The 13,991-nt window shown below is 42.9% G+C and overlaps 1 protein-coding gene and 1 long non-coding RNA gene across 2 annotated transcripts; one reads left to right on the top strand and one right to left on the bottom strand.

Moving 5' to 3' along the window:
- Nucleotides 1-252: 252 nt before the first annotated feature.
- On the bottom strand, nt 253-9,099 carry CDK1 (cyclin dependent kinase 1). Its single transcript, XM_056494938.1, has 8 exons — nt 8,690-9,099; nt 7,800-7,850; nt 6,267-6,423; nt 5,088-5,211; nt 4,528-4,698; nt 3,824-3,987; nt 3,554-3,695; nt 253-593 (listed from the first exon to the last, which is right to left on the bottom strand). Exons 2-8 carry the CDS (start codon nt 7,834-7,836, stop codon nt 480-482), a joined length of 909 nt encoding a protein of 302 aa, XP_056350913.1. The 5' UTR covers nt 7,837-7,850; nt 8,690-9,099; the 3' UTR covers nt 253-479.
- Nucleotides 9,100-9,976: 877 nt separating this feature from the next.
- LOC130254879 (uncharacterized) lies at nt 9,977-12,170 on the top strand. The gene is made up of 3 exons (XR_008840831.1): nt 9,977-10,195; nt 11,460-11,587; nt 12,061-12,170. It is a non-coding gene; the product is annotated as an uncharacterized LOC130254879 (long non-coding RNA).
- Nucleotides 12,171-13,991: the final 1,821 nt, after the last annotated feature.

Here is a 13,991-nt window from a genome sequence, read left to right on the forward strand (position 1 = left end):
CGCTTTTGTTCTTCAGCATTTCTCACAGTTGATATCCTTTGGCGCATCAGTTGCCATGCTCAACTAAAATTATAACTGATGTGACACTGAAACAACTCAAACTTGAGAATTTCCTATCGTATCAGGAACAACCATTTAGAAGTTCGTGTTAGCAGCTTTTTTAGCCAAGTGGTACCTTTCCAGTGCATTCCAAAGAAAACAACAGTCCATCTGTAGAGCAGCCATGGGCAGGAAATAAATTCAGTCCTTCACTGGGGTTAAAGCTTTATTTATAGAAAGTTGACTGCATTAATTGCAGCAATATTTGCATTGTATTTGAACTAAGCACTAACAGGTTAATATTTACATTTAGATAACACTTAAATCAAAACAAACTGAATACAGCCAATCTTAAGGGCAAAAAGACAGACATACAAATTGCAGACTTAAGAGTAAAAGTAATCACAATTATTTCATCCTGGATGATTTAGTCCAAAGGTCTATTTCTTAATCAGATTAGCAGGAAGAGTGGATTTATCCAAGTCATCAAAATATGGATGGTTCAAGGCCATTTTGCCAGAAATTCTTTTTGCAGGATCATAAATTAACATTTTCTGAAATAAAAAAGAAACATTTACTTCCTCATGAAATGTGAACTAGAATAATGTTAAATAGATACATATTTAACCATAACAATAATAATAAAGTAACCATAAAGACATTTTCCCTCTTTGCTCTGTGCTCTCCTAGTTGGAGAGGTTATTTCCCCTGCAAGTCAGTAGCAGTGCATAACATCTTAGAAATGAAGAATCCCATTTTACCCCCCTGTTCAATAACTAAGCCCTTGTGTGTGCCTGTCCACTGATCTAAATCCAGAACCAGGCACCAAGCAGCAATAATTGTTTCAGCTTCTTATTGAGGGAAATGAATAAGCTTTAGGCTGTTAAAGCTCTAAATGGTTACAAGGACAAGTGGTCTTACACTTGGTTTTGTTACTGACACTGAACAAAGTGATGTCAAATTGCTTCTGCTCAGATTGGTGACTTTACAATTAAAATAAGTGGATGCTCCCTCAGTTTCAAAATCCAAATTGGATTTTGACAACAAGCAGGTAAAACTGAAGAAAACAGTTAAAACTTGAGTCTCTTTGCAATAAAATACTTCAATTGAATACCTCAAAGGTGATGAGAGCAAAAAGGAGGGTGTCAGAGACATTAAAATAACTCTCAGAAGTTTGTAAAACAGTAGGAAATTTCTTTTTTCTAGCTATTTAAAAAAAAAAAAAAAAAAAGTATCTATAGCTTATATCATGCAAGGGGTCAAAAAAGGAAGGAAGAATTCAAGTCTGTACTAGACCCAAAATGAGCAAAGTCCTTATTTCTCCTTACTAAACAATAGACCATTTCAAATTCAAGTAAACCAGAATTCCACCAGCTGCTTCTCCACTGTCTGCACAAGAAATCTGTCTTCCAGAACAAAACCAGTATTACTCTGCCCAGTATTCAGTCTTGACATTTAGCTATCTTTACACTTCATTCTACAGGGAGTCTTCCAAGTCAATTTAACCGCTGAATTTGCATTTATATTCTCTGAACTTCTGCCAAATACAATGCTGCCTCTAGATTTAACCTTGCATGTCCAATTTACAATTACCTATACCCAGAACAGTGTCTTATGTTAATTCTGATATCAAAGGTTCTTTCAAAATTGACTCAAAGAGGGAAATTTCTCTGAAAAAGGGATGCTGAGACTACAGTACCACAACTGATAGAGTAAATGAAGGAAACTTCTCTGAGCCATCTGGAATATTAGTCTTTTCCTGGCACCTACTGTTCTGATAATTCAAGTTTAAGGACAGACATCAGGTGCTTTGAAATGCTGGCCATAGAAGTAATTTAGCTTCTGAAGTTCTTAAACTCACAACCTCAATCATGCAATTTGAACTACACATTTTTGACATTTTCAAAAAGACAGCTCCTTTACATATTGATTCCATCTGCAGTAATCTATAGGAAAAAACATTAAAACATTTTCATCAACATACCTGCACTTGTGCTCTAGAACAAACTATTCAGTTTTGTTGCCTTTGAAGTTATATTATGGCTTTAAAAGGCTTAAAAGTGCCATGGGAAACTTAAAGGGATTCCAGTCAGGAATAGGAGACTAAAACGCCAACATTGATTAAGGCAGAACTGTACAAGACTTTAGAGAATTTAATATGCTTGGAGACTAGAATTATGTTAACACCATGAAGAGCTAGTACATTTTTTTGCCTTTATTAGCAGAAGCCCCAACCATTAGTTTCACACAATGATGCCCCACCTAAGCTCAGATAAGCCCTCGACAGGTCCTTTTAATACAGCTGTTTCAACAATATTCTCTGCCTGTTCCATTGATTTTAGTTTGCAAATACAGTCAGCAACATTCTACTTCAAACTGATTTAATAAAGATGCTGTCAGGGGTCTTATCTCTGTAAGACAACTGTGCTGCAAGGTTCAGAGCTGTCCAGGACAACTACACATTCAACAAATGTTCAGGCTGTCCGTGTGAACTGGGGCTCTGTCCTCCAAGAAAAACTCTGATCATTTGAGCTCTTTGGGTAACACTGCTTCATGCAGAGTATTCTGCCATATTACTAAGATGGGTAATGAACTACTTTGTGACTGCTTACAGCCATAAACCAGGTACTGTACAAGGGAGTCCTGAAGTGTCAGCTTGTCTTTAGACACAGAGCACCCGACCCACACCCCCAAACATAAGTCTGCACTGTACAAATGCAGAACAGCCAAATGACAACCAAGGTACATTATTATAGCTCAGGACATCTAAGAGCACTCCTGAGATGTGACCTAAATTAGCCCACAGTAGTAGCACATGAGATGGAAGAGCACTAAATGGAAAAGATTGATGAAGAGCTCTCCAATTAAAAGACTGGTGAAAGTTTAACTGCCTGGCCACAGAACTAAAGGAAACTCACACTAGACCAATTAAAAGTTAATACACCACAGCTAAAAATATTTAACTCAAAATGTAAGGGCAATTGAGACAGACACTAGAGATAGACTTGAACTAAGTTTCTTATCTCAGCTAATCAATACAATCGGCTGTTTCTATCCCTGCTTGTTCAGTTAAGACTATCGTGAAAGTTTAACCAAGAGCCTGCCAAGATTAATCCATAAGCTACCATAAAATAAACACTTCCAACTGGCTCAGCAGCCATGCAGCCACAACTGGTGCTGGCAGCAGAAAGGTGACAGCTACTTTATGGGGAGAAGCCTTCGCTTAAACCTCTTTGTAAAGACGCATCCTTACTTTCAAGTTGTAACTGGCTTATTATAAGAAAAGCTGAGGCATAATTGCTTCATGTGAAAAATAGTCTGGTATTATTTGTGAAAGGAGTGAATATCATACACGGTGTTCTAGAAGAATGAGGGCTCATACCACTGCTGATAGCTTGAAGATATCCATATTTTCCTTCTCGCCCTGACTAATTAAGTACAGCTTTGTGTATTCTGGAATATTTCAAACAGCCCACTCAGTTTCTTAATCAGCAGTTTAGGACAGACTACTTACAGCCAGCAGATCAAGTCCATCTTTATCCAAGTTTTTGACATGTGTTTCAAGGCTGACAGGTTTCCATTTTGGGAATGTGTTTTTATAGTCTTGAAGGGATTCCACCTCAGGCCATACCTCATTGTTGGGGGTCCCTAAAGCTCTGTGCAGGCATAAGCAAAATATTAAGAAATTTAGTCTTAAATCTGTTATGTGCTGTTACACTTTTAATTACACAAAACTGTTGTGTGGTGCCACAGAGGTAGCAAGGAAAGGTTCAGCCTTACATACCTGAAGATTCTGAAGATCTGGTCAATCTCTGAATCCCCATGGAAAAGTGGCTTTTTAGTTGCCAACTCAGCAAATATGGTTCCTATGCTCCAGATATCTACAGGAGTAGAGTAACGAGCAGATCCCAGCAACACCTCTGGAGACCTGTACCACAGCGTCACTACCTGTGGAACAAGGAAAGGTAAACTTTGTGGAATTTGGTCCTTTAATTGACTGCAAGATAGATGGCTCATTTGTTATTAAGGAGCATTCAGTTTTTTGCTAAAAGTAGCCATTACTATAAATTTTTGTGAAAGTGTAATACTAGTTTTAAACTTCCTTTGTAGACAAACCAACTCCATTGCAGTACTTCAAGAAAAGCAGCTGCCTGCACGACTTCCTTAAGGGCAGAAATCCTTTGGCAACCAGCCACAAAACCCCTCAAACCCAAATGCTTTGCAAAGCAAAAACATCTTTGTGAGACGGCAAACAACAAGTTTAAGTTCATCTGACTGTGAGTGGAATTCATAAAATGCTTTGGAACCTTAGAGTGAAACCACAGTCAAAGAGGTGGAAAACTGTTTTGGAAAACAAAACATAACGTTTTCATAGTTTTGTTAGCTTATGGCTTGAAAAAACTGATTATCTTTAGCTGTTTCAGAATCAGTTCTTAGCAGGAAGCAAGTACACACTATCCAAACCACCAAAACTATGTCCCAACTCACTTCATGAGTGTAGACCCGCACTGGAATTCCAAAGGCTCGGGCCAACCCGAAGTCTGCCAGTTTAATCACCCCCTTGTCATCTATCAGGAGATTCTGAGGTTTCAAGTCTCTGTGCAGAACTCTTCTTGAGTGGCAGAAGACAATACCTTGCAAAATTTGATACAGATAACTCTAGAAAGGATGAGGTGGTAGGAAAGAAAGAAAGGAGTTACCTTTAGTACACGTCAGTGTCCTGCAACACAAAGGTGTTCCCTTCATTAGCTCTCCCCACAGCAGCAGGAAATGGAGATCCAAAGCATGGCAGATATTGAGTTAATATCAATCAAAAAGCTACACAAATTAATTCTGAAGATTAGTTCAAGGTAGTTTAATCTCAGTAATTAAAAGATTTTCAAGTGGCATTTGAAAGCAAAACTCACATTCATCTTATTATCTACAGCTGCTTACTTAACCTTTCATTTCTCCTCAAGGAGTTAATTATACTAAAAATTAGTTGCTTATGGCTTAGTAGGTCATCTTTAAATAAATTCCCTCATAGGTTAAGATATTGTCCTCATTACCTTAACACGTGAACGCTCCAAATACTGGCCTGATGGAATGCTATCCAAGTATTTCTTGAGATCCATGGAAAGGAATTCAAAGACGAGGTACAGTCTTGAATCCTGCATGAGAACATCCTGAAGGCTAAAAATTCAGTGTACAATTACTTCCACTGCAAAATGCATGAACACACATTTCTTCTCTCAACAGGGTTACAAGCTGATATTTCCAGCTGCCTACTATAGAAGTCGTAAAAGTCTTCAAACAAGAGACTTAGTGAGTTACACTTGATTTTCCAGATAACAGTGTATCTGAAATAGTGTCAAACTGAGAGAAAAGCCTATCTGCTTCCTCTTAAACTTATGTTCTCTCAAATCAGACACAGGAGTCTCAAGAAAAGATACTGTTGCAGTTAAAAAAAGACCCACCTGTGGGTGTTGGTGCCTAGCTTCCCTTTGAAGCTGGCTTGTCACAGCAGAGCCTGAATTACTAGGAGGGTTTAAGGGAATACTTAATAGGAATCTAATAAACACAGCAGGATTTGCACACAATTTTACGTATCTTCTTCATCTTTATTAGAGTATAGGAGGTCCTAAACCCAAGCATACATTGAGACACTACCTGGCTGGAACTTGGCCAGTTTTAAGGCACATTAAAGATCAAGTATTTTGCTGCATCAAAGAGCAAGCAAATATGTCGTGGGCAAGACAATAACTGCAATCATTTTTACAAGTCAAGTAGTCACTGATGGAAATTTCAGTCATAGCTCAGGTGTGCTAGCTAGGACAGCATCAAAGCACATCTAAATTCGTGCTACAGAACAGCAGGGAGGAACATCAGAACACTTAAGTCTAATGACCTGTTCCAAGGTGGTAAATAAACTTTTGAGACAGCCTGAAGTAACAGCCAGTTTTCATGAGGTATGCTGCCTCCATTCTCACAAAAACCTCTCTGAAAAGAATTTACAGAAATTTCTAAATTAACAAAAATGTGTTAGATTCCTAGAACGAAAAGAGGCAGCATAAGAAAGGCTTAATTAGGAAACTGGCATAAATATGGCATTTAAACTATTTGCTGCAAAGCAGCCACTGTATTAAGCAGAGAGGTTCTTACCTCACTAGATAAGTGAAAATAATTTATGATCTGATGGGACCTAGTGCCCCCTCAAAGAGTTTAGGTAAATACCAGTATATGCATACCAGACTATATTGGGATGATTCAGCTCTTTTAATAAAGAAATTTCTCGGATAGCAGTACTTGGAACACCTTCCTCCTCACTTTCTAGACGTATTTTCTTCATTGCAACCACTTGGCCTGTGGTTTTGTGACGACCTTTATACACAACACCATAGGTACCTGAACAAAAAGACAGTGAAACAAATATAGGAAGCACCAGCTTCCGGTACAAAAAAGCTATTGCAAACACGAGCTGCTAACATAGGAAAAGTCCTTACAAATGGAGTAGTGGTTTAGATTACAAACTAGTACTTAGCTGTGGAGTTTAACTGAGCAACATTTCTGCTTGTTTAAAGCAGCCACCCATGAAGTGTAGCTGATCTGTTAGGGTAGGGTACTTAGAAGCCTAAGTGTGAAAGGTGAATATTGGGCAGATGTAGTTACAAAATCAGATACTATTTGTGTTTTAAGTATATTAACTTTCAGGCAAGATCATTATAAAGGAGTATGATTTTGCCATTGAAACATCATATTAAAATGCTAAAGGTTTAGCTGCAAATGGAAGCAGTGCTCTTTCTGCAGTCTGAGATCCAGCCATCCATGGGTGTGAGCTGTAGAAAAACCTCTGGCACAATCCTCAGTGCAGGAGAGAGGCTAGTGCTGTGGGTCTCAGCAGAAGCTGAATCTGAACCAATAGTAAATCTGAAATGAATCCATCTTAATCATCAGTGTTCTCAGAAGTAGAACCCTCAAACCAAGACAGCATAAGCCTTCTCTTTTTACCCTTCTTGAAGCATGAATCCCTCACCTGAAGCCCAAGCTAGTTTATTTCAGGAAGATTCACACACAAAGCTTTGTTGCAAGATCCAAACACACCTTTCACTATTGCCTCAGTGTGCAATTCAGAGCAATGTACTTTGAATTTTCAGGTCTATATAAGGCTAGAGACCTATGTAGTGTGTTATAAAACACACTGACTTCTATATAGTTAACACAGGCTGGATTTCTGCATTGAAGCCATCTTCTTAGTGCCTCAATGTAAGTAATTGTTAAAAATTCATTTCTCCACAGAGTTTTACCATCTTACTTTCCCTTGACACCCACACTGCCCACATATAATCATAGAGCAGAACAATCCACAAAATACTATTCCCTAACAGGAGCTCCAAGCAAAACAACACATTGCACAACTTCAGGGGCAACTGGTAAGTTCATACTCAGAGAAATGAGGGAGCATCCTAAACTGTAAGCTGATTTCACGACTCAGAACATATTTTTTCTCCCTTTTGGAGGAATGTTACACCACTAGTCATCAAAATGAAGGCACCTTTCAACACTGGTAAGTTGTTTTAAAAACACCATGTCACTTTCAAAAAAGGGGGCAGGTTGAAAATTTTTACAGATATAGATATAACTACCAGAGTAACTAAGCCACAGGCTTATTTAGCCAGTGGACTGAATCCCAGTGGTTCTGGTAACAGAGTGCATAGAGCTTCTGGGACACTTCATAACTTGGACTGTGGAGCATTTAAAAGCTCACTGTTCCCCATACTTACCTTCCCCAATCTTCTCTATTTTTGTGTAATCATCCATTGCTGTGGTTATCCCTGAAATGGACAGGAAAAAAGAAACAGAAAATGAGGGTGAATAGTTGCTGTCCTGAACACAGACAAGTCATGGAACCTATGGCAACTATTTAGCAGTTGTGCCTCACATAATTAAGATGAAATATGAAATACTTAACTGTTCTCATCAACAAAAATACAGAATACATTTATTCAGAAATCCAGCTAGAAAAACTGCACCACAAAGTACGAGTGGGCAATAATTCCAAGGAGAAAAAAAAATCTTTGAAGAAAGCTCGTCTAGGGAACTGAAAAAATGCACCCTACTCATATTTTTTACCTAACTACTCGCTCAAGAGGAATAAGCTAGAGACAGATAGGGATGTAAGAATCCGGGAACAAGAGGGTGTTAGCCAAGCCGGGGCACAGCGGCCCAGAGGGTCGCCGGCTGAGTGCCCCGCATAGCCCCGGAGCGGGACGCGGAGGCAGCAGCCGGAGCTGGCACTTCACACCTCCCCGCTGCTCCGGAGCGGCGCCAGCTTCGAGGGGGTTACAGACACCGAGCAGACCCGAGTTACCTACGGCTCCGGGAGGCTGCCAGCTCCGGCCAGGGCGGGCAGCGCCCGCTCGCCGCGCAGGCCCCGCTCGGTGCAGGCCAGCCCCTGCCCCGCTCCCGCCGGCCCGAGGCGCTCCCCCGCTCCCTGCCCGGCTCTCCGGGGCGCTCCCCGCCGCAGACCGGGAGGGGCCGGGTGGCCGCGCTGTCCCCCCGGGCTGGGGAGCGGGACCCCGCACGGGCTCGGGAGCGCGCATCCCTCTCCCCCGGCTCCCCCCTGCCCCTCACGCGGCCGCGCGCGCCAACGGCCCCGCCGCGCGCCCCTCACCTGCGGAGCCGCTGCGCGCGCGCGCCGCACGAGCCGGAGCCGCCGTCGCTGCACAGGCACGTCCGCAGCGCCGCGCGAGCCGGAGGCGGGGCCGCAGCGCATTCGAACCGGCCGCCCGGCCGTGCTCCGCCAATGGCGCCGCGCCGGGCCCGTTCAAAGCGGCCAATCAGCGCGCTCCGCGCCAAAGCGAGGCCCAAAGGGCGGCTTTCGGCTCCGCCGGGGGAAAAAAAAATAGAGAAATGCTGCACGGCCGGGCACTGCAAACTGAGGATACACCGGATGTCACAGTGGCTCACGGACGACGCAAGTGGAGGCAGTCTGGCGGGGCGGGCGGGTCGCCGCGCGCAGCCTTAAGCCGGTGGTACGGGGACCCTGGGATGGCGCCGCTGGGCGGACCGGTCACGATCCCAGAATCACGGAATGGGTCGGGCTGCAAGGGTCACCTGGTCCTATCTCTGCTCACACAGGGCCGTCCCAGAGCACATGACACCGGACAGCGTCGGTTTTGGAATATCTCTAGCCATCCTCTCCACATCCTCTTGGGCAATCTGTCTCCCAGAGCTCGGTCACCGCACAGTAAAATTCCTCCTCGTGTACTGGTAGAACTCATGGGCATCACTTCCTGCCCGCTCCTCTTGTCCATTGCTGGTCCCAAGGAGCAGCGCCCAGTCCCTGCTCTGAGCCTTCCCTGCGCACAGGGATGGTGTTCCCTCAGGGACACACAGGGATGATGTTCCCCCTCGGCTGTCTCTGCTCCAGGCTGAACAGCCCCGGCTCTTTCAACCTTTCCTCCTCGGAGAGAGGGTCCAGTTGATCAACTTTGTATCTCTTCACAGGACCCTGGGTCACTGGAATAACACTTTGGGCTTTTGGAATGGTTTGGGGAGTGTAACTGTGCTTGGACCAGGCTAGGCGTTGGCTGCAGCTTGTCCTTTTAATCTGTTAAGATTTGGATGCCATAACAGGCCAGAGCACAAATTCATTGTTCCTGGCTGCTGCTGCTGCAGCCTTGGGAGCTGCCTTTAAGGTATACGCCTTAATAGAAGGTCATTAGGTAACTTAATTCCCCCGAAGCTGGGACATGTGTCAGTAGGCAAAATAGAGTTCTGCATCCCTCCTCCCAGATTAAGAAAAATCAGTTGTGCTATCCCAGTTTCTGAAAGGCAGCTTGGGGATGTAATTAGAGAGGCAGGTGTGGGCCCTGCTCAGCGAGTGCTCTGCCAGCTGCAACATTGTTCCACTGGTACCCAGGAAAGTGGGACTAACAGTACACGAGTTAACAAAAAGCCTGGGAAAATACTACTCCAAACAAATTTTGTTACTGAGAAACTGAAATGCTGAATAGATGAGCAGAGGTTAGTGTTTCTAGTTTTACAAGTCATTCCCGTGCAGGACAGTTCCACTGTGGGCTCTGTGGTGCTGCTGACCCGCTCTAGCAGCAATTTATCATCGGCACTGACAGTCCTGGACCAACATCTCCTGTGGAAATCTGCAGTCCCTGCAGGGGTGAGACAGGCACTGCTTCACACTGCTGATGTTATTGCCTTTTAAAATTACTTCATTGCACTAGTTTACAGCATTCTTGAAGGACGGCTTTGCTGCTTGCCTTAAATGTAAGCAGAGCAGGGCGCTGCGAACAAAAACATGCAGCTTCTCCCTTAAAGCATTTCTTTGGCACGGTGATTCCAGGAGGCAGGACTATTTATGCTACACTTCCTTCTCATCCCTGCCCCGTGGCAAAGGCGACAGACAGCTCAACTCCTCCCCCTGAGTGTGTTTCAGGGATAAAGCCCCCCTACTTTTCCCGCCCTCCTGGAGAATTTTTGCAGCATATGGCGCGCATGCTCGCGGGTCTCTGTTTACTTTGAATCCTGTATTCTCACCACTTGCTGGGGCTTTGCCTGCCTGGAACAGGCTTCTGTATATCTGGGAAATTCTGTATGGGAACATGGCCTCACATCTTGTGCAATTCATGGAAAAGAGCCTGATGTGCTCAGCTGTGCACAGTGACAGAGAATTTCTACCCTGTGTGTTTACCAAGTCCAAAGCAGCCAGGACAGTCTGGGCACATCAATGCCTGTGGATCAGCTGCACAGCTCAGACAGAGTATGGAACACACCCCTCAGGCCTGGCTCTGCACAGGCATCACTATCAATAAATGTGCTCTGCAGCTTTGGGGGAGTTGTTTTCTGATGCCAGCACAGGGCTGGAGCTACTGCTGCTGGACTAGTGCTTGCCTAGAGACCTTAGGTATGCAGCCAAAGTCCAACTTCCCTTCAGAGGAAAAGAAAACATGTCTTGGAAGTGCCAGACATGTGGTAACCCTAGTTAATTTACAGGGGTTGGTGATGGTACCATGTCTGAAAGTACTGAATACACTGATCCGAATTTTCTTGATAGTGAGGTCTTTTTTCCTAGCTTTAGTTTAAATATACACAAGTATTCCTTAGCTGTGCTCAGACTGTCCTTCCTGCTGGTCACTGACTGTTCATTCTCGGAGCGCTTGCTGAATTTTCCAGCTCTTTGAGAACACATCTTTTTCCATACATCCCATTGTGTCATGGGCTTTGAGTGGGAAGGACCAGGAGGCACCAGAAGGAAAGCTGGTTAGATAGCAGTTCTCTCTTGTGAAGGAACCCTGCTTGTTTCATATGTGAGGGGACTTCTCCACGAGCCAGCTGCACACAGCACTGTGATCTGTTTGAGGTCATTGGTCATCCCTTTTGTCAGCACCTAAGGTCACAAATTTTGACTTTTCTGATACCTTTAGGAAAAGTCTGAAAGGTGGATGGCTTTGAGATCCGTCTGATCGCTGTTGCACTCAAAGCCCAGCATCACTGCTCCTGCCTTTGTGTCAGCTCTTGTGCCTCAGGGCCAAGGCTGTGCTGGCTTAATCAGGTAAGCAGCTCAGGGACATTATTTTGCTGTGGTCTCTGTGTTGGGTGAACTGGTGGCCGTGCCTGTTGCATACAGGTAAAGATATTGTAAAAGAAAGGCCTTATAAAATGCCTGCTGAATGACCAACTAGCCTATAAGTTCCCAGAAGACAGAATCAAAGGAATGAGAGGCAGTTAACATCACAGCCTATTCTAGTAAGAAAAAAACTAACTTTTCACCTGCATAAACAATAAAGCTATCTCATAAGAATCAGCGAAGAAAACATGTAAACCATCTAAGAATAGAGAGATTTGATAGATGGGTAGAATGACACTTACTAACCAATGAATTGAGTGGCAAAAAAACTACTAGCCAATTGTAGTTAAGCGCAAGGTCTGTGAAAACTCTATAAAAATGAGTTATGTTAGTAAAGAATTGGCTTCTCCTTTCTGAATAAACTGTCTGCTTTACTGCAACATGTGCCAACACCTCAGAGCAATGGAGAGTGTGGCTGTGTGCAGTGGTTTCCTCCAGGAGCAGTGGAGGCTGCATTGCCCTCAGCCTGTGGCCCTCTCTTAGAGCTACCTTGCTTAGGAGGCTAAATAAGTAAGGCATGTAAGTATAGACTCAACATGTCGTTACTTTGTCAAACATTAGTCTGACAGTTACCTTGCATTTTCCTCCCTCTTGTTGTCTTCATAGATTTATATCCTCAGGACATAAATCACATCTTTCTGGCTGGATAGTGCTTATCTTGGTTGATCATTGCTTTGGACATGGCAGGAGCTAATGATGCTGCTTGAGACAAGTGATACAAGTACATTTGCAGTCACTTTTGTGTTTGAAGGGGTTTGCTGTTCTGCTTGAAGGAACAGCAGCAGTGAGCCTGCTGACAACTGAGTCACAGATGGATGTATGTGGGAATCCCTAGGACTGCTGCTCCTCTTTGCAGCAAAACATGATAAAATGCAGAACTGAGGGAAAACTCCAATGTAAACAGTCAAATAATCTAGGTCTACCTTGACAATACAATGTTAATTACATTTTATTTATATAAGTGATCAAGAGGCCCATATATTCAAACCTCTTTGGCATCCCAGACTTCCACTTGCCTGAATGGCAGCGCTGTTTGTGCAAGGCACGCGGGATCAGACCGACAATGCTGAGCTTGGATTATGGCATTACAGTTGTATTCATGGCTGAGCACCCAGTGTAATGCTCTGAACAACTCGTTCTCTGCTGAGCAGAGGGCAGCTGCAAAAGTCAATATCGTCTTGTGTTTTGTATATTAATCATATTCTCCTCAGCAATAACTTCACTGTAAGGAAGAGAAAAAGTGTTTCTGTCTTTTACATAATGATGGGTCTAAAAAGGTCAACTGGTATGTGAATAGTAACAAGAGTATCTAAAATAGGTTGTGTTGACTGTGCTCGAAAGCAGATAAGTACAAACATTGATTGGCTTCTTTTAGCATTTTTTAAAACTCAAAGATTATTTTGTTAACATGACAAATGCGAAAGCGCAGTAGGGGAGATGTACTACCACTTAGGAATGCAAGATAATATTAGAGGGATAATATCTCTAATGCATATGTCAGATTATACATTTAACCTGTTAAATCTCTTGTTATGCAGGACAGTTCCCACTATCATGAAACATGGAGAACTTCTCTGCTGCTCTCCTTCTGCATTAGCATTTTGATGGGATGCCAGAAAACAAAAAGCTCATCAGAACTGTTTGAAAATAAAAGGATGGAAACTGCTTTAAAAAAAGAATTGTCAATGTCTCCTTGCAGCATTAATATAAATATTTTAAATGCTCTTAAAATACCTATATTGAATTTAGGTTCAAATTTTTTTAAAGGGTTTTTTGCAACATGCACTAAATTGCTTTACCTGAAAATCCCAAATACTGATATGAGTGCAATAATGAAAATATCATTAACCATCCCTTCATTTCAAATAAGAAGATATTGTAGATAGAAGAACTCATTATTCATGGGTTTGTACCTTTCTGGAGGAAAATTCAGCTTAAAATCAGGGAAAGTTTTACAGTGAACATTGCGGCACACAAAGAGGAGTGAGGGGAGAGTGGGGCACAGAGTCTCCTCTGAGCTTATTGGGGGTGGCTTCCAGGGGCTGAAACCTGTGACTGCTGGGCTGAAATCTTGCCCCAGCTCTGACTTTGGCAAACTCCTTTTCCACAGTAGGGAATACTCCACTGTCACTGTGGATCTTCCTTCATCATGGGGGACACAGCTAGTTTCGTATAAACCTTCAGAGAAATACCTACAAATGTCCAACCTGGTTTATATTTTAATAATTGTAATTAAATGAGAAAGGTGAGCAGCATATATATATCAAATCTGGGGCAGAGGAAAAAAAGTGCTTTTTGTTTCTTTGGAGCATCTTGGCAAAAAGCCAGG

The sequence above is a fragment of the Oenanthe melanoleuca genome, chromosome 6 (assembly GCF_029582105.1).
Source record: "Oenanthe melanoleuca isolate GR-GAL-2019-014 chromosome 6, OMel1.0, whole genome shotgun sequence".
Classification (NCBI taxonomy): Eukaryota; Metazoa; Chordata; class Aves; order Passeriformes; family Muscicapidae; genus Oenanthe; species Oenanthe melanoleuca.

What these genes read in the sequence shown, in the direction of transcription:
- CDK1 (XM_056494938.1), bottom strand. Translation starts at nt 7,836, where the DNA reads ATGGATGATTACACAAAAATAGAGAAGATTGGGGAAG. An exon ending in TGCGGGTCTACACTCATGAA is followed by an intron (nt 3,988 to 4,527) that starts GTGAGTTGGGAC and finishes CTTGTTCCACAG; the next exon opens with GTAGTGACGCTGTGGTACAG. An exon ending in CAGATCTTCAGAATCTTCAG is followed by an intron (nt 3,696 to 3,823) that starts GTATGTAAGGCT and finishes ATGCCTGCACAG; the next exon opens with AGCTTTAGGGACCCCCAACA.